At 37.2% G+C, this 22,371-nt stretch overlaps 1 protein-coding gene across 3 annotated transcripts in view; it reads right to left on the bottom strand.

Annotated features, from left to right (window-relative positions):
- Window positions 1–22,371, bottom strand: part of SPOCK3 (SPARC (osteonectin), cwcv and kazal like domains proteoglycan 3) — a 406,762-nt gene that overhangs the window by 214,433 nt on the left and 169,958 nt on the right. For all 3 annotated transcript variants that reach the window (XM_072773846.1, XM_072773845.1, XM_072773843.1), the window contains one exon: window positions 10,194–10,308. In XM_072773846.1, the coding sequence (XP_072629947.1) occupies window positions 10,194–10,308 (115 nt within the window). The remainder of the gene's footprint in view (window positions 1–10,193; window positions 10,309–22,371) is intronic.

Here is a 22,371-nt window from a genome sequence, read left to right on the forward strand (position 1 = left end):
GGGTATTTGTCGTTTCTAATGGCTGAGGAACATCCCACTGTAGACACAGACCACAGCTTCTCTGTCCATCATCTGTCCATGGACACTGAGGCTCCTTCCACAGGTTGGCTATTGTGGACATTGCTGCTGTGAACACTGGGGTGCAGGGGTCCCGGCGTTTCCCTGCATCTGTGTCTTTGGGGTAAATCCCCAGCAGTGCAATTGCTGGGTCGTAGGACAGCTCTATTTTTAACTCTTTGAGGAACCATTTGGGGAATATAAAAAATAGTGAAAGGGAATAAAGGGGAAAGGAGAGAAAATGAGTGGGAAATATCAGAGAGGGAGACAGACCATGAGAGACTCCAACTCTGGGAAACGAACTAGGGGTAGTGGAAGGGGAGGGGGGTGGGGGGAGTGGGGGTGACTGGGTGACGGGCACTGAGGGGGGCACTTGGGGATGAGCATTGGGTGTTATGCTATATGTTGGCAAATGGAGCACCAATAAAAAATAAATTTATTAAAAAAGAAAAGAAAAGAAAAAAGAAAAAAAGAAAAGAAAGAAAAGAAAAAAGAAAAGAAAGAAAAGAAAAAAAGAAAAGAAGAGAAAGAAGAAAAGAAAAGAAAAGAAAAGAAAAAGAAAAGAAAAAAAAGAAAAAAGAAAGAAAAGAAAAAAGAAAAGAAAAAAAAGAAAAAAGAAAAAATAAAAAAAAAGAAAAGAAGAAAAGAAAAGAAAAGAAAAAAGAAAAAAGAAAGAAAAGAAAAAAAAGAAAAAAAAGAAGAAAAGAAAAGAAAAGAAAAGAAAGAAAAGAAAAGAAAAGAAAAGAAAAGAAAAGAAAAGAAAAGAAAAGGAAAAGAAAAGAAGGAAAAGAAAAGAGAAACCAGGAGGCGGATGACTGAGTTAGGATGTGAACTTTACTCTTGGCTCAGGCAGTCCTCCAGGTTATGAAATGTCTTGCGCAGGGAACAAAGAGCAGGAGGATTTGAGAGAGAAACTGAGGCAGCCCTTAGTTCAGGGGTGCAGAGCATGATTTCCGGGACCCTTGGAAGGTCTCGGGGAGTCAGGTTCCACGTGGGACCAACTCTTCCTGTCCTGGACCCCTTCCCCGTCATATGGTAACTCTTGGCAAGGCATCAACACCATGCTTTCAGCTCTCAAAGAAACTGTTGTTCTGTATTTCTATATTGTTTCACCTAAAGAAAGGAAAGTCTCCACCAGAAACAAAAAAAAAAAAAAAAAAAGAAAGAAAGAAAAGAAAAGAAAAAGAAAGAAAGCCAGCGCAAGCCGGTGGCTGTCCCGCTCCTGTGAGGCCAGTTCCTCCCGGGACAAGGCGTTGGGAGCCACACAGCCAAGCGCAGGGCGGTGCCCCCGGCCTTCCTGGAGGCTCCGCAGCCCTCGGCTCGGGCAGGGGTACTCAGGCTGGTGTAGGACGCGGCCCGGGCCTCCGGACCAGGGACCAGTGACCAGGGACCAGGTGCTTCTCGGCTTTGAAAGCCACGCCGGGTTATTTAGGGCACGAGCAACTGTTTCAGGGACCTACGAGTCCAAGGCCTGGATCTACCAGTTTCCTAAAACCAACCGGCAGGCACACTCCTCTCCTTCAGAGTCTTATATCCCTTCTCACTTTTTGCTGTTGTTGCTGTTGTTGTTGGCAATTATTTGCTTATTCACACAATCGATACATTCATTTTTATGGAGGTAAAATGGGCAATACGCCACGCAACTCTCAGGTTCATGAAGTCCTGCCTTGGTACCTGTACACACCACAGAGCCAACACGCCGAAGTCGAGGTGGCCCCCGTGACCCCGCAGACCCCGCTCACCCTCTAGGTCACCAGCAGTCTGCTCTCCTATCCACGCGTCTGGTTCTGTGCTGTTTTGTTTATTCATTGGTTCCTTTTTTTTTTTTTTTTTTTTTTTTTTAGATTCCACATATGAGTGGATCCTACATTATCTGTCTTTCGCCATCTGGCTTCTTTCACTTAGCGTCATACCCATCGCCTCTCGGCCTTTTGGCTAAGATCAAGTGTAGCATCGTCCCCTCATTTCACTCGTCCTGTCGCAACAGCAAGGCCCCATTCATCTCTATGGACGAGCAGCACTCCTCTGTGCGCGAGTGTGCGCGTGTGTGCGCGTGTGCTCCACCTGTTCTTATCCGCCCACCCGTGGGTGCACACTTAGGCTGTGTCCGTACCTTGGCTGTTGTAAACGCTGCAGTGAACACAGACGTCTTCATGCTCCTCGGATAAACACCCAGAAGTGGGAGAGACGGATCATGTGGTGGGTCGATCTTAATTATTTGAACAATTTCCGTATGTTCTTAACTATTTGCAGAATTTCCATACTGTTTCCCATGGGGGCTGCAACAATTTATATTCCCACTCACTGTGTTTAATGGCTCCCTTTTCTCTAACACCTGTTATTTCTTGTGTTTTTGATAATAGGGTGGGGTGTTACCTCATTGTGATTTTGATTTGCATTTCCCTAATAATTAGTGACGATGGAAATTTTGTTATGTGTCTGTTGGCCAACTGAATGTCTTCTTTGAAAAAAAAGTGTCTGTTCAGGTCCTCTGCCCATTTTTAAGTTTTTTGTTTTGTTTTGTTTTTAGTTATGTGAGTTTTTTTGTGCATTTTGGACATCAATCCCTTTAGGATAAATTTCTTCCAAGAGCCTTCTTCCGTGTAGTAGGTTGCCTTTTCATTTTGATGGTGATTTCCTTTGCTGTGCAGAAGCTTTTCAATTTGATGGAGTCTCATTTCTTTATTTTCGTTTTTGTTTCTCCTGCCTTTGGAGTCAGAACCACAAACTGCTAAGATCAATTTCAAGGAACTTTCCACCATGTTTTCTTCTGGGAATTTTATGATTTCAATTCTTACATTCAAGTCATTAATCTATTTTGAGTTAATTTTTGTATATGGTGTATGATAGTCATCTCTAGTTTCATTCTTTTGCATGAGCTCTCCAGTTTTCTCAGCACCATTTATCAAACACATTCTCCTTTCTCTGTTTCATGTTCTTTTTTTTTTTACATTTTATTTATTCATGAGAGACACAGAGAGAGAGAGAGAGAGAGAGAGGCAGAGACACAGGCAGAGGGAGAAGTTGGTTCCATGCGGGAATCCCGACGCAGGACTCGATCCCAGGACCTAAGGCAGGCACTAAACTGCTGAGCCACCCAGCGATCCCGGGATTCTGTGTTTCTAGGAATTTATCTATTTCATCTAGGTTGTCCAATTTGTTGGTATATAATTGTATTTTATATGATCTTTTGTATTTCAATGGCATCAACTGTAACTTCTTTTTTATTTCTGATTTTGTTTGGACCCTCTCTCTTTTATTTCTTAGTCTAGCAAATGCTTTGTCAACTTTGTCTTTCCAAAAAAAAAAAAAAAAAAGAAGAAAAAAGAAAGAAAGAGAACAGTTCTTAGTTCACTGATCTTTACAATTGTCTTTTTATTCTCTAATTTATGTATTTCTATTCTGATCCTTATTAATAACTTCCTTCTATTAACTTTGGCCTTCATTTTTTCTTCTTTTTCTAATTCCTTTAGGTGTAAAGTTAGATTTGTTTACTTGAATATTTTTTTAAGTAAGCCTTTATTACTATGAACTTCCCTCTTAGAACTGCATTTGCTGTAACCCTTAGATTTTGTTATGTCCTACTTCTGTTTTCATTTGTCTCTAGGTATCTTTTAATTTCTCCTTCAATTTTTTCAATGACCCATTGGTTGTTCAGCAGTACATTATTTAATCACTACATTTTTATGTATTTTCCCCAGTTCTCAACTTGTAATTGATTTTAAGTTTCATCTAACTGTAGTTGGAAAAGATCCGTGGTATCATTTCAACCTTCTTGAACTTATTGAGAATTATTTTGCATTCTAATATGTGATCTATTCTGGAGAATATTTCATGTGAACTTGAAAATCATATATATTCTGGTGCTTTTGGATGGGATGTTCTGTGTATATTAAGTCCATCTGGTCTAATGTATCATTTAGGTCTGATGTTTCCTTATTGACATTTTTGTCTGAATAATATATGCAATGATGTAATTCTCATGTCAGCTATCTCAATATTGCTGTATGACTGTTCATTTCTCCCTTTAAGTACATTAATATTTGTTTTATATATTTAGGTGTTCCTATATTGAGTGCATAAATATTTAAAATTGTCATATCTTCTTATCGGATGTCCTCTTTATCATAATGTAATGACTCTCTTTGTCTGTTATTACAGTCTTTATTTTAGTCTATTTTTTTTCTGATACGGGTACAGCTACACAAGCCTTCTTTTTGTTTCTTTGTAAGTGGAACATCTTTTTCCATCCCTTCTCTTTCCATCCCTTCCATCTTCTCTTCTCTTTCCTACCGTGTGTGACCCTACTTCTAAAGTGAGTTTCAAAAAATAAATAAATAAAAATAAAAAAATAAAGTGAGTTTCTGGGCATGTGGCTGGTTCAGCTGAAAGAGCATGTGACTCTTGATCTTGGGGTCATGAGTATGAGCTCCACACTGGTATAGAGATTACATAAATAAATGAATAAACAAACAAACAAAAAAAATATAAAGTTAGTTTCTTGTAGACAGCATATAGATAATGTTTATTTTTTGTTTTTTGTTTTTTTTTGTTTGTTTGTTTGTTTTTAGATAATGTTTTTTATCCATTCGGCTACTCTGTTTGATTAGAGTTTAGTCCATTTATGTCTATAACAATTATTGATAGGTATGCACTTATTGCCATTTTATTAATGATCTTCTAGCTGTTTCTTATAGTTCCTCTCTGCTCCTTTTTCTCCTGTCTCTTCCTTTGCGGTTTGGTGATTTTCTTTACTGTTATGTTTAGATTCCTTTATCATTTTCTTTTGTATTGTACTATACATTCTTGCCTTGTGGTTACTATGAGGTTCACATATGACATCCCATGTGTGTACAATTGCTTAAATTGACCTTTTTATATTATATATCTCTTAATTAACTTAGTTTTAGTTAATTTTACTACTTTTATCTGTAATTGTCGTTGTTTAATTGTTTAATTGTTTAATAATTGATGGATTCACTATCTTTACCATATATTTACCTTTTCCAGTGAGATGTTTTACTTTCATATGTTTTCTTGTGATTAGTTAGTGATGTTTCTTTTCTGCTCATGGAAGTCCCTTTAACATTTCTTATAAGGCTGGTTTAGTGATGATGAACTTCAATTTTTGCTTGTCTGGAAAACTCTTATTTTCCCCTTCAATTCTGAATGATAACCTTGCAGAGTAAAGAATTCTTGGTTGAAAGTTGTTTATTTATTTTTTTTCTTTCAGTACTTTGAAAATATCACGCCACTCCCTCTAGCAAGCAAAGTTTGTGTTGAAAATTTGCTGATAGCATTATGCGTTTCCCTTATATGTAACAAGCTATTTTTCTCTTGCTTTTAAGATTTTCTCTCTATATATTTAAAAAATTTTTAAATTTTAACTATAATGTGTCTTAGTGTGGCTCTCTTTATGTTCATCTTGTTTAGAACTCTCTGGGCCTCTTGGACTTGTATGTCTATTTTCTTTCCTGGATTAGGGAAGTTTTCTGTCATAGTTTTTTCAGATGAGTTTTCTCGCCTTTTCTCTCTCTTCTCTTTCTTACATCCCTATAATGCAAGTGTAATTCTGCTTTATTCTTTCTCAAAGGCCTTTTAAAATATCTTTACTTTTTAAAATTATTTTTTCTTTCTGCTGCTTTATCTGGGTGAGTTCTGTTGATTTGTTTTCCAGCTCACTGATCCATTCTTCTGCTTCATCCAGTCTCCTGTTGAGCCACTCTAAGGTAACTTTTTAGTTTAGTTATCATATTCTTCAGCTTTGTAATTTTTTTGTTTGGCACTTCCTGATGTTTTCCATCTCTGTTGAAGTTCTCACTGTGTTCATCCATTTTTCTTCTTAGTTCAGAGAGCATTTTATGACCATTACTTTGAACTTTTTGTCAGGTAAAATGTTTATCTCTATTTCATTAAAGTCTTTATCTGAGTTGTCTGAGTTTTTTTTTTTTTTTTTTTGTCTGTTTGGAAAAGTCATTCCTCATTTTTGCCTGACTCTCTGTGTTTGTTTCTATATATTAGGCAAATCAGCTACCTCTTCCCATCTTAAAGAAGTGGCCTAATGTAGGAGATATCCTGCGGGGCTCAGAAGTGCTCTCTTCCCTGGCAGCCAGACTCATCCCCTATGTGAGCTGAGTGCATCCACCTGCTATTGTGAGGCTGCAGCTGTAGGATGGAAGTGGACAGGGATCTCGCCTTGCCCAGTTGTAGCATGTGTGGAACAGGGGTGGGCATGGCTCTCACATGTGATGTATGGCTGCAGCAATGAGAGTTGGTGGGGCCCTCAGGAGAGCACACCCTCTAGTGCTAACATGCTAGAGGGAGAGTTCCAAGATGATACCCTCAGTGACTGAATCTGCAATGAATTTGCAAAAATGGCACTTGACAATACCTTTGTCCCCAGAGAGAGAGTCCCAATAAGTTCTTGTCTTTCCAGAAGATACTTTAAGATCAGTAATTGCATCTCCTTCAGATATGTTCTAGATACTTTTCAAGCAGCTGATTTTGTGCTGGGTCCCAGGGTAAGTGACTCTGTGCACAGGCCCCTTAAGAGCGTGTTCTCTGTTCCCTACAGTTCTATGGCTTTCCTGTATGTAATTCCCATTGGTTTACAAAGTAAGGCATTTTGGACCCTCATTTGTCCTGTGAAGGATCTAGGGTTTGGAGTACATGATGTAGAGCATAGACTCTTCACTTCTTAGGGAAAAGTTCTGTATTTTTGAGATCCATCCTGATTATGGATTGCTGTTCCTGTTCCTGTTGTTGTTTTTTCTTTTTCCCTCAATGTGCCCTTTTCTCCTTTGCTGTAGAGGCTCTGTTCATTCAGTTTTTAGGTCTTTTCAGAGGAAATCAATCCACATGTAGTTGTAAATTTGTTGTGTTCACGAGAGGAGGAGGTAAGTCCAGGATTTTCCGACACTGCCACGTTGCTTCTTTTTCAATTAATTTATTTAAAGATATTTGTTGAGGGGTGCCTTGGTGGCTCAGTGATTGAGTGTCTCCTTTGCTTCAGGTCATGATCCTGGGGTCCTGGGATCAAGTCCTGCATTACAGGCCCTGCAGGGAGCCTGCTTCTCCCTCTGCCTATGTCTCTGCATCTCTCTTTGTGTCTCTCATGAATGAATAAATAAAATCATTAAAAAAAAGATATTTTTTGATTGACTCCTATTGCCTTCTCAGAATATCTTCGACCAATAAGCACAAAGCACAAATGCAAAAAACTTCAGACTTAGATTATCTAGGTTGATCATTTCAATTGATCAAACTACTCAATTTTCTTCTCTAAGCATTAAAAAATAAAAGCTACTTTAATTCATTCTTCAAAGAAAATATATACTAGCCAGTATGTCAAGTTGAGTAGAAAGTAGTAAATAAGACTAGACTATCTTCATGAAACTTCCTGTCAGTTGAAGGAGACTAATGTTAGATAATGTATTACAAATCCAATGAGTATTTTAAAATGAAAACGTCAAGGTTCTAAGGTAATGGAAAAACAGATGTGTCATCTACTTTGGGAGGGGAGGGGGAATTAGGAGAAACTCTTTGAAATATATGATTCTCCCTATCTAAGCAAATAGGAAATTCCATTTTCTCTTTTATGAGATCAAGAAAAGAAAAAAAAAAGAAAAAGAATAAGTTGTTCCTTTAAATAAAAACAGTAGTGTTTTCAAATCTACACTATGTAAGTGGCCAAACTAGTGAATTAAACCTGTTTTACTTGTTTCCTGTACCTCATCCCCATATCACACAAACAATCCCCAGATTTAAGACCTGCTTTATTTACATTAGCCACCTTTATTGATCAAACTGGTTGGCAAGACTCTCCTTCCCTAAGTGTTGTATAAACATTCACTATGTACCAACATCCTCAAGGCAAATAAAGCATATCAAATATTAATCTTAAAATCAATTCTTTGGAAACTGGTTATTTATTTATTGAATATAGTGTGTATTGAGTGCAAATTTTATAATAGTGTCTATCAGAAATAGAGCAGGGCTAAATACTACTTACATAAAACACTTCAAAGTCCACTTACTTAAAACATAGTCATCTCCCCCACTGCCCCAGCCCCCCCCTCCCACTATACCAAGGGCAGAACTGGCAATGATTCTCTATTCAAGACACTTCACCTGTTTATATTAAGAAATATCCTAGCTATTGGTTCTAAGCCTTTATCATGTTAAGGAAGTTTCTTTTTGTCTGTAGTTGCATGTTTGTTTAATAAGTTAGAGAAGAAGTGAGACAGCATAGTTGTAAAAAGCATAGATTTTGGTGTCAGTAAATATAGATTGGAATCAATGCTCTGAAAATTCCCAGCTCTGTGATCTTGAATCAGTTACTTTATCTCTCCAAGCTTGTGTTAAGCAATTGTGAAAAGGAAAGAGTCTCTGCCCCAGGCATCAGATTGACTGTGAGGTCTTTACTTGCTCTTTGATTTGGTTCAGGGGGCCAGGGGTGAAATGAGCAATGAGGTGTTAAATGTGGGTAGATGAAGGTCTTTCCCAGGGTCTCTGAAACTTGTGATAAAACAGTTTTTGCTTTTATATGAAATGAACTAGCTGAATCTCTCCAATTTAGGTGAGGGATTATACAGGAGTTCATTTCAATGCCATCCTCCTATTGATTCCTCAAGTAAAAGCAACTCTTCCTCATCTCGGCCCTATATACATTTGCACATTCATATTTAAATTTTTTTATGTTTAATTAATATGAGTCCAAGAAATTAGGAAGCTTTTTGGAATCCTAAGGAAATAAATAGAAAAAATAAAATTTTGGCTCAGAGTTTTGGTATCCCTTGATAAAATTAGCGTAGAGGACATGATTGAGTGGGGTATGTATTGCTGATAACTCTGCTTTCCAGTTCTGTGCCCTCCCACAGTACATCGATTTTATATCAACACTATGTCCTAGACTGTTGCCCTTTTTCTTCCTCTCTCTTACTTCTGCAGTACATTATCGGTATGCCATCATTCTTTTGTCCCAAGTGAACTCATTCCTAAGCTCTTTATCTTGGCTGCATCAGCTTGCCTTGGTACTTGAAATCTGCTACTGTAGATATGACATTAATGAATAAACTCTTCTTCTACTTCATTCAGCATGTAATAAAGGGTTTTAGGCATGTATGTTTTTATATCAACAAGAAAAGTCAACAGAACTTAAATTTTGCCATTTTCTAGAAATGTTACTTCCATTCTTATTCTCTAATGTTTTTATTCTCTGTCGGTATGTTTGAATAATAGACTTTAGAATGAGTACACTGAAGTCAAAATGCAATCAATCTCTGAACATATTCGAAGAGTGAAATTCCCTTGCTCATTGGATGTAAAAGCAATGCAGCCCCAATATCACACACAAAAAAGAGTGCTTGCATAAAAAGAATTCTTCTAAAAGTAATAAAGGGAATGAATATACCTGTTTGCTTCAGTCAGTTACCCAGTGATTTCACTTTTGGTTGTGACATGCTTCAATCTTCAGGACTCAGCATGAAACTACACAGCTACTTCTGAGTTACTGATTCTTCTCAAAATAGAGCCTATCTGACAGAAGTAGTGATATCATTCCAAAAAAAATTAAATTAAACCCTTTCTTCTTTTGAAATGTTGCATCAGCTTCCAGACTACAAGGACTCCACCAGTATGAGCGTTTCCTTAGAGGACAACGTCCTTACGGGTTCTAAGTCCGTGTTTCTATCTTGTGACTTTCATTTCCTTTTTTTATGAGCGTCCCTTATTTTTTCCCCTTTAACCTTGTTTCTAATTCTTCCCTGAAGAAAATATGATGTTTGAAAGGCACAAACATAAACATTTAGAAGGCACCAAAATTGTACTTATTCCTTAAAATGGAAAAAGTATAACTATGCATATGTAACACCTTAATCCAATCTTCACAAAATCCTCTTTATTTAATAAAATATAAATTAAATTCTATAATCCACAAATTCTATAATCCATAGTATTTCTGATAGATTACAATGTTTAACCCAAGTGAATCACAGCTGTAGTAACCAAACTTCCGAAATTGTTTTAATAAAACTCTGGCTAAAAGCTTAGCAGACGTTGCCAAATATTTACACTCTGTAGTTATTCATAGTAAGGAGTACTGTTCAATCACTGGAATTTAATTTAATAATGTTTACCTGTGTGTAAGCCTCCGGTGACTAATGCAGACTGCAGTCTGAGAATCTTGAGCAATGCATACTTTATGGCGACTACATTTCATCTTCAGGCATGGATCTTTAGCTGGATCTAAAGCTAAAAAAAAATTGTTTGGAAAATATTAAGATATGCTTCTGAAAAATGGAGGCATCTAATCCCATCAAACAATTTGATCAAGAAATTTACATAGCAGTTTAGCTCTAAATTTTCTTCACATTCTCCCTCTCTTAAGAAATACTTCTATTTCTACTCACATAACTCAGAGTTAATGGATGGCTGCAGCTTAGTCTTACTTATTCTATTTGGAAGCTGAAATACACACACCTCTATGACCAAAAAATGTGTAGTCAAAACAAACTTTAAGAGCAAAATTTTCTCTAGTTGTTACTGTTTTCCAAGCAGCAAGGTGCAGAAATAAAGTTGGGGTGTGTTACTGTAATACATCTGTCAATGGAGAATTGTAATTCCTACTTATGCTTTCCCTAGATAGATGCAGATGGGTAGAGATAAAGAATTAAACCCAAAAGATGTTAGTGGGCATTAATGAGTCTTTGGATATGCAAGGAATGTCTACAGCTGTACTAGGGACTGGCTGAGTAAATCATGATAATAACTGAGACACTGTGTTTTCATTTTTAAATTGTGCCTGATGTTTGAACCACCATTTCTCTAGACAAGGACGGTCTCGGTGGATGCCAACACAAAGACTGTGCGACTCCTTGGTGACATTTTAAATAACAGTTTTATTAAGATATAATTTGCGTACAGTTCATTCTTTTAATGTTTAAAATTCAGTGGTTTTCACTATATTCACAGCTGTGAAACTATTATCACAATTTTAGAACATTTTTATTGCCTAAAGAAATGACGCACTTTAGTTATCATCTTTCGACCCCAACTCCCTCACCTCCCTCACAACCTCTAACAGTAGCATCTACTAATCTAGTTTCTGCCTCCACAGATTTGCCCATTCCAAACATTTTATGTCAATGAAATTATACAGTATGTGGTCTTCTGTGACTGGCTTCCTTTGTTTGGGGCAACAGTTTCAAGGTCCAACCATGTCCTGGCATGCATCACTACTTCATTCCTTCGTATTGCTGAGTATCATTCCATTGTATTCCAAGACATATTTTATTTATCCATTTACTAGTTAAGGGGAATTTTGGTTGCTTCTGCCTTTTGTTTATTCCAAATAATGCTGCCATTGGTAATCACTATGGGTGGTGTTTGGTGATACCTTGTGGGTGTAAAGCCAGGGAGAGAGTTGGCACAAATAAGAAAGAGGGAAAGAAAGAAAAAGAAAGAAAAGAAGAAAGAAAGAAAGAAAGAAAGAAAGAAAGAAAGAAAGAAAGAAAGAAAGAAAGAAAGAAATTAGAAAGAAAGAAGAAAGAAGAAAGAAAGAAAGAAAGAAAGAAGAAAGAAAGAAAGAAAGAAGAAAGAAAAGAAAGAAAGAAAGAAAGAAAGAAAGGAAAGAAAGAAAGAAAGAAAGAAAGAAAGAAAGAAAGAAAGAAGAAAGAAAGAAGGAAGAAAGAAAGAAAGAAAGAAAGAAAGAAAGAAAGAAAGAAAGAAAAGAAGAAAGAAAGAGAAAGAAAGAAAGAAAGAAAGAAAGAAAGAAAGAAAGAAAGAGAAAGAAAGAAAGAGGCACTGAGTGTCCACTTTGGGTACATGTTACAATTGGAAAAAATAAAAACATAATGCAAGATGGAAACTGAAAATAAAATTCTAATGCATGTAGAAAAATAGAGCCAAGGTGTCCCCCAAAAATGTGTATTTAGAATATGAAGAAGTATTTGGAAGAGCCCAGAGCTTTTCACTGAATGTGAAATGTGGATTTGGGCCAATCTTTTCAAATCTTAAACCTACAGTAAACTAGAGCTAACATCTGGTGTACAAATCAAATTCAGTGTTAATGAGTTTAGTTTATGAATGTGTTAAGTCAATAATCTAACTAAAGTCAATACATTTTGATAAACAATAAATAAAACCACTTTCAATAAAATAGTCATAAATTACATATATAAATGCATATATATACAAACACTTATTTGGGGGCACCTCCGTGGCTCAGTAGGTTGAGCGTCCATCTCTTGATTTCAGCTCAAGTCATGATCTTGGGGTCGTGGGATCAAGCCCTGTGTCAAGCTCCACACTCAGTAGGGAGTCTGCTTGAGATCCTATCCCCTCCCCCCCATTCTCTATCTCTCTCTCTAAAATAAATATTTTAAAAACTCACATATTTTTTTTCAAAAATACATATTTCTACAAAACTCTTGAGATTTCAAGTACTCATGAGGTTTAAAGTTAAAAATAGTTTAACACCTATAGTTGATGACATCTTCATAGCAGACATATTATACCATAATAAAATAGTTAATATAATAAATGCATCCATTTGGAACATAAATGCTTCAGTTTCCTCTATACTAAGAAAAAAAATTAACAGCCAATGATTTAGATCAGTTTCTGAGTAATCTCAAAATTTAAGATAAGCTATATTAGTTATTTTATTCTCTATGAAATGTTGAGCATCCTTTGTTTACCATGCAAATGCAAGTTGCTGGAACATTCTCATTATACTCTCACAGTTTAAACCATCAGTAACTAGAAAACTGTACCATGAAACGATTGCACTTTAGACCTGCATGATTTCTTGTTAGACAACATAAAATAAAAACATACGGTAAGTTAGAAGGCATTAAAATGCTTTGTGCTATTTCTAAAATCCTTAGTCTATTTTGATTTTTAATTGTTAATTTACTTTTAAATATTGATTAAAATTAAACAATTCTGGCTAAAAACAATAAACCTTATATTCGTATGTCCTATACTCATTTTCAAATATATGTAATCTGGGACATATTATTCTGAAAAGGGAGTGTTTTTGTTTCTTTTTTTTATTTTTAATTTTTTTTAGTGTTTTTGTTTCAAAATAAAATAGTGTGGTGCATGTGAAACTATCGTGGTTAGCCACCGAATGCAGGCAATTAATAGTTACCTTTACTTGTTTCTTCTGATTTTATTTACCTTATGCAGCTTACATTAAATAATTTTCTAAAGTTCCATGACACCTTTTACATTATATCTACTTAATAAAAGTAGCCAGAACTCAAAAGTCAGTGTATGAGATGGAAATCATCAGAACAAATATAGTACAGGAAACTTAATTTAATAAAATTTTACGTAAAATTCTACCTCAATGATCAAGTAAAAGAGTAGTAGTATTTGTCAGGAGACGGAAAATATAATAGAAAGTGAACATGAAGAATCAGATACATAAGATCTGCCATAAGGAAGAGATCTTTTAACCGTGCATGTAATTTTAACCATCTGTATTTTTGAGTAGAATTTACATTGTTGGCAGTTTAAAAATTATAAAACATCACACACTGTAAATACAGATGCTTGGGATTTTATTCTTGAAATCACAACAATCATGCAGCCATCATCCTCTTGGCTGAAGCCCATGGATTAGAAGCAATCTTGTATTTTTAAAAAGCCTGGCATTAAAAAAAAAAAAAAAAAAAAAAAAGCCTGGCGTAAATTCAGCACCTCCCTCTGTTCCTATCCTCTTCTTCCCATCTTTTGCAAATTAACATCTCCTATCCTCTTCTGTATTATCATATTTAAGTTTTTCTCAAGCATCCAGTAAAATGATCCCTAGAAAGACTCCAGCTAGCACACTTGAGTTCCTCCGGCCGTGTTCTTTCCGTCTTAATCCTTCACCATCTTTCTGAGTGATGCCAATGAACCTGGGGACCTAACTAAGACTGGTTTCGGTTTTGCTTCATTTCAAAAAAAACAAAAACAAAAACAAAAACAGGCAGTCTGAATTCCGAACAATTGCCTTATGCTTTCAGTTGTGATGTGGTTTCATTTCATTTGTGATAGAGGATTTCCCTCACTCTTTGACCACAACCCCCGACTCATTGCTAGCCCAGGTCACCTAGCACGTGTCCAGCCTGCCCCGCTGCTAACAGTGGAAGCCCCTGAGCCAACAAGGGGGACTGAAAGCAGAAAGCGAATGTGAGTGTAGACAGGCACGTCAGCTAAACAAGAGCTAATCCTTGAGGACAGGTCCTTGCATAAGTGGAACTGAAAAGTAAGGACACACAATGCAGAGGCCGGGTTGAAATAGGTATGACTGTTAGCATCAAGAATGGAATAATCTTTAACAAGGAGGAGCAGAGCCCCTAAGCTGCACAAACTCACTTCTGGAATTTAGCAATGTTTATCCACAAAAAGCCTAGGTTTTTAGAAGATTAAGTCTCAATGATTCTAGGCTAACGCGCTCTTAAATAATTCTGCATTTTATTTTTAGTGGGATTAAGGATGAACCGGTTACCTTAGCTAAGCCAGTGCCAAAGAATAGATTTCTTAGACAGTTGACAAATATAATGAAAACTTAGCCTTCTCCATATTGATTCAAATTTTTCAAAGATAAATGTAGTAAAAACTAGTAATCTGGGATCCCTGGGTGGCGCAGCAGTTTGGCGCCTGCCTTTGGCCGAGGGCACGATCCTGGAGACCCAGGATCGAATCCCACGTCGGGCTCCCGGTGCCTGGAGCCTGCTTCTCCCTCTGCCTGTGTCTCTGCCTCTCTCTCTCTCTCTCTGTGACTATCATAAATAAATAAAAATTAAAAAAAAAACCACTAGTAATCTCTATATAGCCGGATAGGTTCACCTATAAAATCGACCTTTTGGGGGATCCCTGGGTGGCTCAGCAGTTGAGTGTCTGCCTTGGGCCCAGGGCGTGATCCTGGAGACCCGGGATCGAATCCCATGTCGGGCTCCCTGCATGGAGCCTGCTTCTCCCTCTGCCTCTGCCTGTGTCTCTGCCTCTCACTCTCTCATGAATAAACAAATAACATCTTTAGAAAAATCGACCTTTTGGAGTAGATGATCTCGAAATTCACATTCCTCTTTCAAAACATGTTAATTAGAAAAAAAATTTAAAAAAATAATTAAAAAAAATAAAAAAAAACCATGTTAATTAGATTTCAGCATACATTTTTGGCACCAGCTATCCTACACAGAATGGTTCCTGTCCTCAACAGACTCACCATGTTAATTGGAAAAGAGACATGTAAGAAAAAAAATTAGGATACAAATGTACACGAGTACAATGTATTTAGCCACGTGAAACCACATATCCACACACAGCTGAAGGAGTCCTACAGGGTGGACGGGCGATAATTAGAGTGAATGCAAACTTAGGTAGGTTTTGAAACATGTACAGCGAGCAAAGCAAAGCACCCCCCATAGAAGGCGACGGTCTGAAGTGCATACAAGCGTAAGGAGGGTGCCCCATCCCTGGGAGGACAGGTGGCTGAGGACTGAAGCGGTGCATGTGGCCCGCAAGTACTGCGGGGCTCGGCTGGGGAGGTAGTTGCAGGGACCCCCTCGTGGAGTCGCTGCCCCCGCAGAGGGAAAGCCCTGCCACCGAGTGATTCCAACCAGGAGAGTGACATAAATGGGCTCGTATGGTCCGGCGATCACTCACAGAATTTTCATTACGCTCTGAAGAGTATTTGGTCTAGACCAGGAGACGTACGATCATCCAGGAGAGAAAGGGACTGAGTGTGGACATGGGCATGGAACAACCTGCCTATGGAGCAGGAAAAAAAATATATGATTTTGAGAAGGTCGAAGTCAAGCATTGATCTCTTGGAATAGGTACTGAGGCGACCACAGCTGAATCAATCAAATGAATCAAATGAATGTCTAGCTCCTCACTTCCGCCACTTTGGACTTTTTCTGATAAAATATTGCTGTAACTAAATTTCTTTTGGTTAGTAATTGGAGAACTTTTATCTGAATTCCTTTATTTTTAATTCTTAAAGTTTATATTTTAAGGATGCTCTTATGATCCCTTAGATGGATTCAAAAACCCAACATAAGGTAATCTAGCTCTTCTCTGTTTCAAACGGGACTTTTTAGGTAATTGTACTCTTTTCTATCATTTTATTTCACGCTTTCTATCTTGCAATGTTTCTTTTCTTCTTTGCTTTTCTTTCGTCTCTCCTGCTTCATAGTGTATTAATTATATTTTATTTAGCGCCCTTTTCCTTCTGCTGTTTGGAAGTTATGGAATCTCTTTTACTAATTTCCTTGAGATACTTACATGCAACTGGCATCACTGGAGGGGATTCGCCCTGTAATAAGCAGGCCCTCCTCCTCCAGAGAAGTACCAAGGTCTTAGAACGTGTTCACATCCAATCTTTAACATTCAACTTCCGCATGATTTTCCATGAGTTACACTTCACTTTACCATCCAACCTCTGCAAAGTAGTCGCTATTTCAATTATTATCTCATTTAGTCATTATCTCATTTAAAATCATCAAATCTAACAGGTTATTTGCCCGTCATTGTGTCTTGTGATTCACACTTCCTTTTGGGTTCTCTCGTGTAATTTTATACGTGGAAGTAGAAGTCTATCGTTTTATATTTCTTCCAGTTTATGCTTTTATGTGTTTTTCTGAATGTACCTTTATTTCCCAATAATTTTAATTTTTTGAAAATGTAGATAAAGATTTAATTTTTTATTTGAGAAAGACAGTGAGAGAGGGAGAGGTGTGAGCAGAAGGAGAGAGGGCGCGAAGGAGAAGCAGAGGCCAGAGCCTGACACAGGGCTGGATGCCTGGACCCTGGGATCATGACCGGAGCCAAAAGCAGACACTTAATGACTGAGGCCCGCACACGCCCCTCGATTACATTTATTTATTTACTCATTCATTCATTCATTCATTCCCCCTCAATTACTTTTAAACAATAATTTATCTGTGTCTGGAATTCTTACTTGATAATTACTTTTTTTCTAGCCACAATAAAAAAATATTATGTCGTGTTATTTTGCCAGCAGTTGCCACTAGTGACTAAGTCTATTTTTCATCTGCAGTAGTCTGTAAGCAGTCAGCCTTTACTCCCTGGATGTTATAATATTTTCTTACCATCAAAACTTCATGTTGTGAAATGCTTATCTCCAACTATTATAGCAAACGCATAAGCAAAAATGTCCTTCTCTTTGCATTTCAACTAGTAAATAAGTATACTTAGGTAATGAAGGAACACTTCAACCATTTGAAAAAAAAATCAAGAAAACAAATCTAAGTTAAACATTCATCATGTGCCATTGAAGGCTGGGTTTCGATTTTGGAAAAATTGCATCACTAAATAGTGAAATCAAAGTACACATCAGCATTCAGTTGGTGAGATATCCCTTTAAGCTTAATTGTGTGTTTTTATATAAAATGAAGTGACCAGTGACTCAAACACGTTTTAAAAACTTTCACGGTCCAACAAGGAAGCACTGAATATGCTTTTGTTGCTGTTTTAACAACAATTCGCTTCACTAAAACTCTATGCTGTAAAACTCTAGGAAGAAGTCGTTTTCTAGGGAATTTTTTAAAACTTGCCAGATGTTATAATGAAAGGCTGTGCAAGTGAGCGGCATGGAAAATAGAACTAATGCCTGATAGTTAATTAGACTTTTGACAGCCAATTTTGCGGTGCTAAATGTGATTAAATGTGGCTGCAAGTCTTTGGAAAGACTTTTCTTAGTTTTAAACCTTAATAATACTTTAGTTCCATAAAATCCGTCCACACTAACTCTGGTCTCCCCATTACACACATTAAACGTGGAAGTCTACACAATTAGTAGGTTTTGGCGTGACAGCTGGATTAATTTATTTTGTTATAAATATACATCAAAATATCATTGTTTATTTCAATCATATCTTATGTTATACTCGTATGACATGCAACTGACGACTACACTGATCACCCAAAGTTAATAAAAACTCTAGGTACTATTACAAGACAGAATTTCATCCACCAGTCATTCTACTCTCGTATTAAAGCATTGAGGACAATTTAAAAATATCACTCTCTTCTGTCATCATTCTTTTACATGGTCAACATATCATATTATCTTTCAAACTTCTTAGAGTGATAAATGTTCATAGGGTTTCTTTTATATAAGAGATGCGTTCCAGAATACTTGATTATTTGTAAAAAACTATTATTTTTTTACTATTTCCTATAGTAAAAAATATGTTTCTGTCTTCAAAACATTATTTGATACATAAAATGATGATACCAAATCCCTATCATAAAAATTTATGTTTAGGATTTTCTTTCTAATATCTAAACTAAGATACTAAATGTATCTATGAGTCAGTTAATACTCCCTAAGAGGATGCATAAAATAGAATCATAAAAATAAAGTCCCTTCAAATAGGGAAATGTCTTGGTTTATCGAAATAATGTTTACCTGTAGTTCCTTGATGATGTCTATATCCCAATCCCTTCGTCTAGAAATTAAAGAAATTAGGCGAATTCTAAAATACAAAATGACATATTCTATGATTGTGTGTTTTAACTTACTTGGGAGCTGTTATGTAAAAAGGAAGAAATATTTTTAAACATTAGCACTGAGTTGGAAAAAAAATGTTTACATGACTGTGTGTGAATGTATGTTCAGTGTCTTATATATCTCCAGACTTACTGAAAGCACCCTATTTGGTTGGCATTATCATTTGTATTTTTATCGATAGCTATTAAGATCCTAAAAAATTCTTTCTAATTTGCTCTACAGCTCTTCCAACCACCCCATGGGAGGATATGCAGCCCATGAAGTGATGCTCTGCTTTTCTCACGTCTCTATTAAGGCACAGAATTACCTCTGTCCAATAAAAGCCACTGACTCTAAACCTGCTGTTTTCCTAAACAAAGTTTACTCTTCTATTTTTGCCTACTTAGAAGTAAAAATAATAATTTCTACATAAACTCCTTCTAAAGAACAATGAAGCTAATACTGAAAAGACCAAAACAAGACTTCTAAGCACAGATTTGTTTCCTCTGAAAGCTGTGTCCAGCACTGCTACCATTAGATCATTTACACACCTGGGTGCACACACACAGAGATGCATATATATAAAAAAGGAATTGTATCAATGGCCACTAAACCTTGGGGTGTGAATCGGGAGATATTCCCCTGAAATCATCTATTCGATCTATATCGATATATTTGATAAATCATCTATTCGATATAAAATTAAAAGTAGAGTAAATTGCCACTTCACCACTGGAAGAAATGTTAAAGTCAAAAACTGGAACACAGAAGTTTTGGCAAGAATGTAGGTCAACTAACCCTGACACGTGGCTGGTGGGAGTTTACAATGGTTGCATCATTGTTATTAGGCAAAGGTCCAGTTAGGAGACAAAAGACATAATAACTCAAATAGGGAAAGTTTCAAACAAGGGATGAATACTTATACCAGAATTACTGCAAAGGAGTAAAGAATAATAATGAGACAGAGTATCAACGAAAGAGCCAAACTAGAAAGGTGTGCTTCCTCCCCGAATTTGGGATTCAGTTCTTGGAGAAGGCTGCAGTGCATGGGACAGCTCAGATGTCTACTTGGTTGACAGGGCCGGAGCCCGCTGGCCCATAGTCACTGGCAAAGTAGGCACCACGGCACCTATTCCCACCTGTCTGGTGTAGGAGGACAGAGGCTGGAAGGAAGGGGATCACAGCCGGGACTGGCAAGCAGACAACACCCCTCCAGTATGCAAGTGGGTAAAGCTACCAAGTACGTGAACGGGGGAGTTGGGGCATTGGGGGGTCCATGTGAGAGTGCAACACCTGAGGTGCCCAGTTCCCACAAAACCAGCACGTGAGCTTGCCATGGGACTGAACACACTAGTCACGATCTGTGGTGGGCACCCCTGCATGTCTCTCCTGCACGCACCACTGAAGTAGGAGGTGCTCCAGACCAGAAGGGGAAGTCTTCACTCTGCGGGGCCCTTGCAGTGCCCTGGACCGACGAAGCTCAGCGTTCTGTTTGTTACAGGACATGCTTCCAGGAGCCGGTTCTATCACTACAGCACAGACAACAAAAAGTGAACTAAGGGAGAAGAGACGGTAAATTGATACCTTGTGCAATCTCTTTGGAGAATTTTTTGGCAGTTTGTTATATAATTAAGCAATACTGCATCTTTGAGTTCATCCAAGAGACTATTTTGAATGTTCACAAAGAAACTACGACCAAAGCCTCCATGCATATTTAGTTAGAAGAGCTAACCCAAATATCCATCAATGGGTGATTGTGGTCCCACAAAGAGATTTCTTCTCAGCAGTGAAGCAAAAAAAAAACAAAAAACAAAAAAAAAAAAAAACAAAACAAAACCCTGAAACATGCAATAATGTTAGGTGAATCTCAAAAACATTACATCATTACATCAAACAAAAATGGCATAAATGAAAGTGTGCGTGTGATGTGGTTTCATTTGTATCAAGGTATAGAACGAGCTAAACTAAATTAAAATGAAATAAATCAGAACAGTTCAGAACAGGGACTGCCTGGATTGGGGGCAGGAAACTGGGAAGAGTGGGGGCAGAGTAAGTAGTGTGAGGGCTGTCTGGAAATCTTGATCTGAATTGATGTAATGTGAATTCAATTATTTGCATTCATATAATGCATCAAGATGGACCTTGTAAATTATTGCATTTTATTGTATATAAATTATGCATTTTAAAGAACCAACTTCTGCTTTTGTCTTTTTTTAGACTGAGGCATTTTTTTTTTAAATCTCCATTCTCCATGAGAATATTTAAAGTCTTCTCAATCTACCTCAGGGCAGCAGAGCATACAATAAAAAATCAAAGGTGATGAATTTACCGTGGAAAGTTACATACTAAAAATCAATTCTGCATCAATGGAGTATGTTCTTTTGTAATAAATACTGCACAATGCAGATAGGTTAAATTAATGAAAAAAAAAAACAAGTCATAATAGGAAAGAGAATGCAGAATTGGATCTCATTTTCTCAAATCTTCATTCAAATACTATTGAAAATGTCTATAAAAGACTTTAGATATAACCACCAGAATTTAACTATCCTAGAAAAAGAGCTTTTATATATGCCCAAATCTTTTAGTACCAGTGAGAATACTGGGTGAAGCAACAAGTTAATAGAATTTATTACTAAGAATGTTTTTTTTGTAATGATTTATTTATGTTTTTTAGAGACCACGTGCATTATTAAGCGAGGGATGGGGGGAGAAGCAGAGGGAGAAGCAGAGGGAAAGAGTCCCAAGCAGACTCCATGCTGAGCGCGGAGCCTGAGATCATGACTTGAACTGAGCCAGGAGTCAGGTGGATGCTCAACTGACTGAGCCACCCGGGTGCCCCTATGAATTAAAATTGTTAAAAATCTTTTTTCGAATATTCCTTATTTCAGGAGATTGATGCTGCTTAAACGGAACTACAGTAAAGTGATGGCGATAATTACCCTGGCAGGTAAGTAAACCTTATGGGTCTCTCATAGCCTTCAGTCTGTCATTTCTAATTACGACCATGGCTCACGCACACACAAATAGTCCTTTGCAAAGTACGGATCTGACTATTGTTCAGTGAAGCTTTCGCTGGCTGCCACCTACCTGGGTGTGATTGGATTAAAACCTCTTGGTTGCTCGGATGACTGAATCAAACCAGGGTGCACTTTCTGATGCAGCCCTTTCGGTCGCTTATTTTGTTAGACAGTTTAATCTGTACTCTACCCTGGTGCAAACGAAACTGTCTAATTGCTATTTACTGAAGGACTGCATCTTTAACACTCACCTATCCAATTAATGGTTTGCAATGTCTGGCAATTTAGTATCACGAAATGTCTAACTCACACATCCAAAAACTCTGGGAATTTTTGTTGCCTGAAGTATTTGTCCAAATATCCAAAATATTCAAGAAGTATCTTTAGTCAGAGTCTTAGGGTTGCAAATCGACAATGCAGGAGGTTCCAATAGGGCCTGACCCAAATCATTAGAGCAGAGTGCAATCCCAGGGACTGGGGGAAATGCCGTGGAATTACAAGGTGTGGCTCCATATCAAACATGACAGGACCAGTGGGCACAAGTGGCCGTGAGGTTAACTCTGTAAGTACTTTTTGATATTATATATTAGAAATATATTTTTCTTATGAAGCTATTTAAAATAAAAAGAATGTGATTAGAAAAATAACATATAAAAAAAAGAAAAAAAAAGAAAAAGAACATACAGAACAGCGATAATGTAACTGAAGCACAGTGAGTTCTAGAGGACTCCGTGATTGATCCGCGGGGAAATAAGGTAAAAGTAAAAAGGACACGTGTTGCTG

Source organism: Canis lupus, chromosome 13 (genome assembly GCF_048164855.1).
Source record: "Canis lupus baileyi chromosome 13, mCanLup2.hap1, whole genome shotgun sequence".
NCBI lineage: Eukaryota > Metazoa > Chordata > Mammalia > Carnivora > Canidae > Canis > Canis lupus.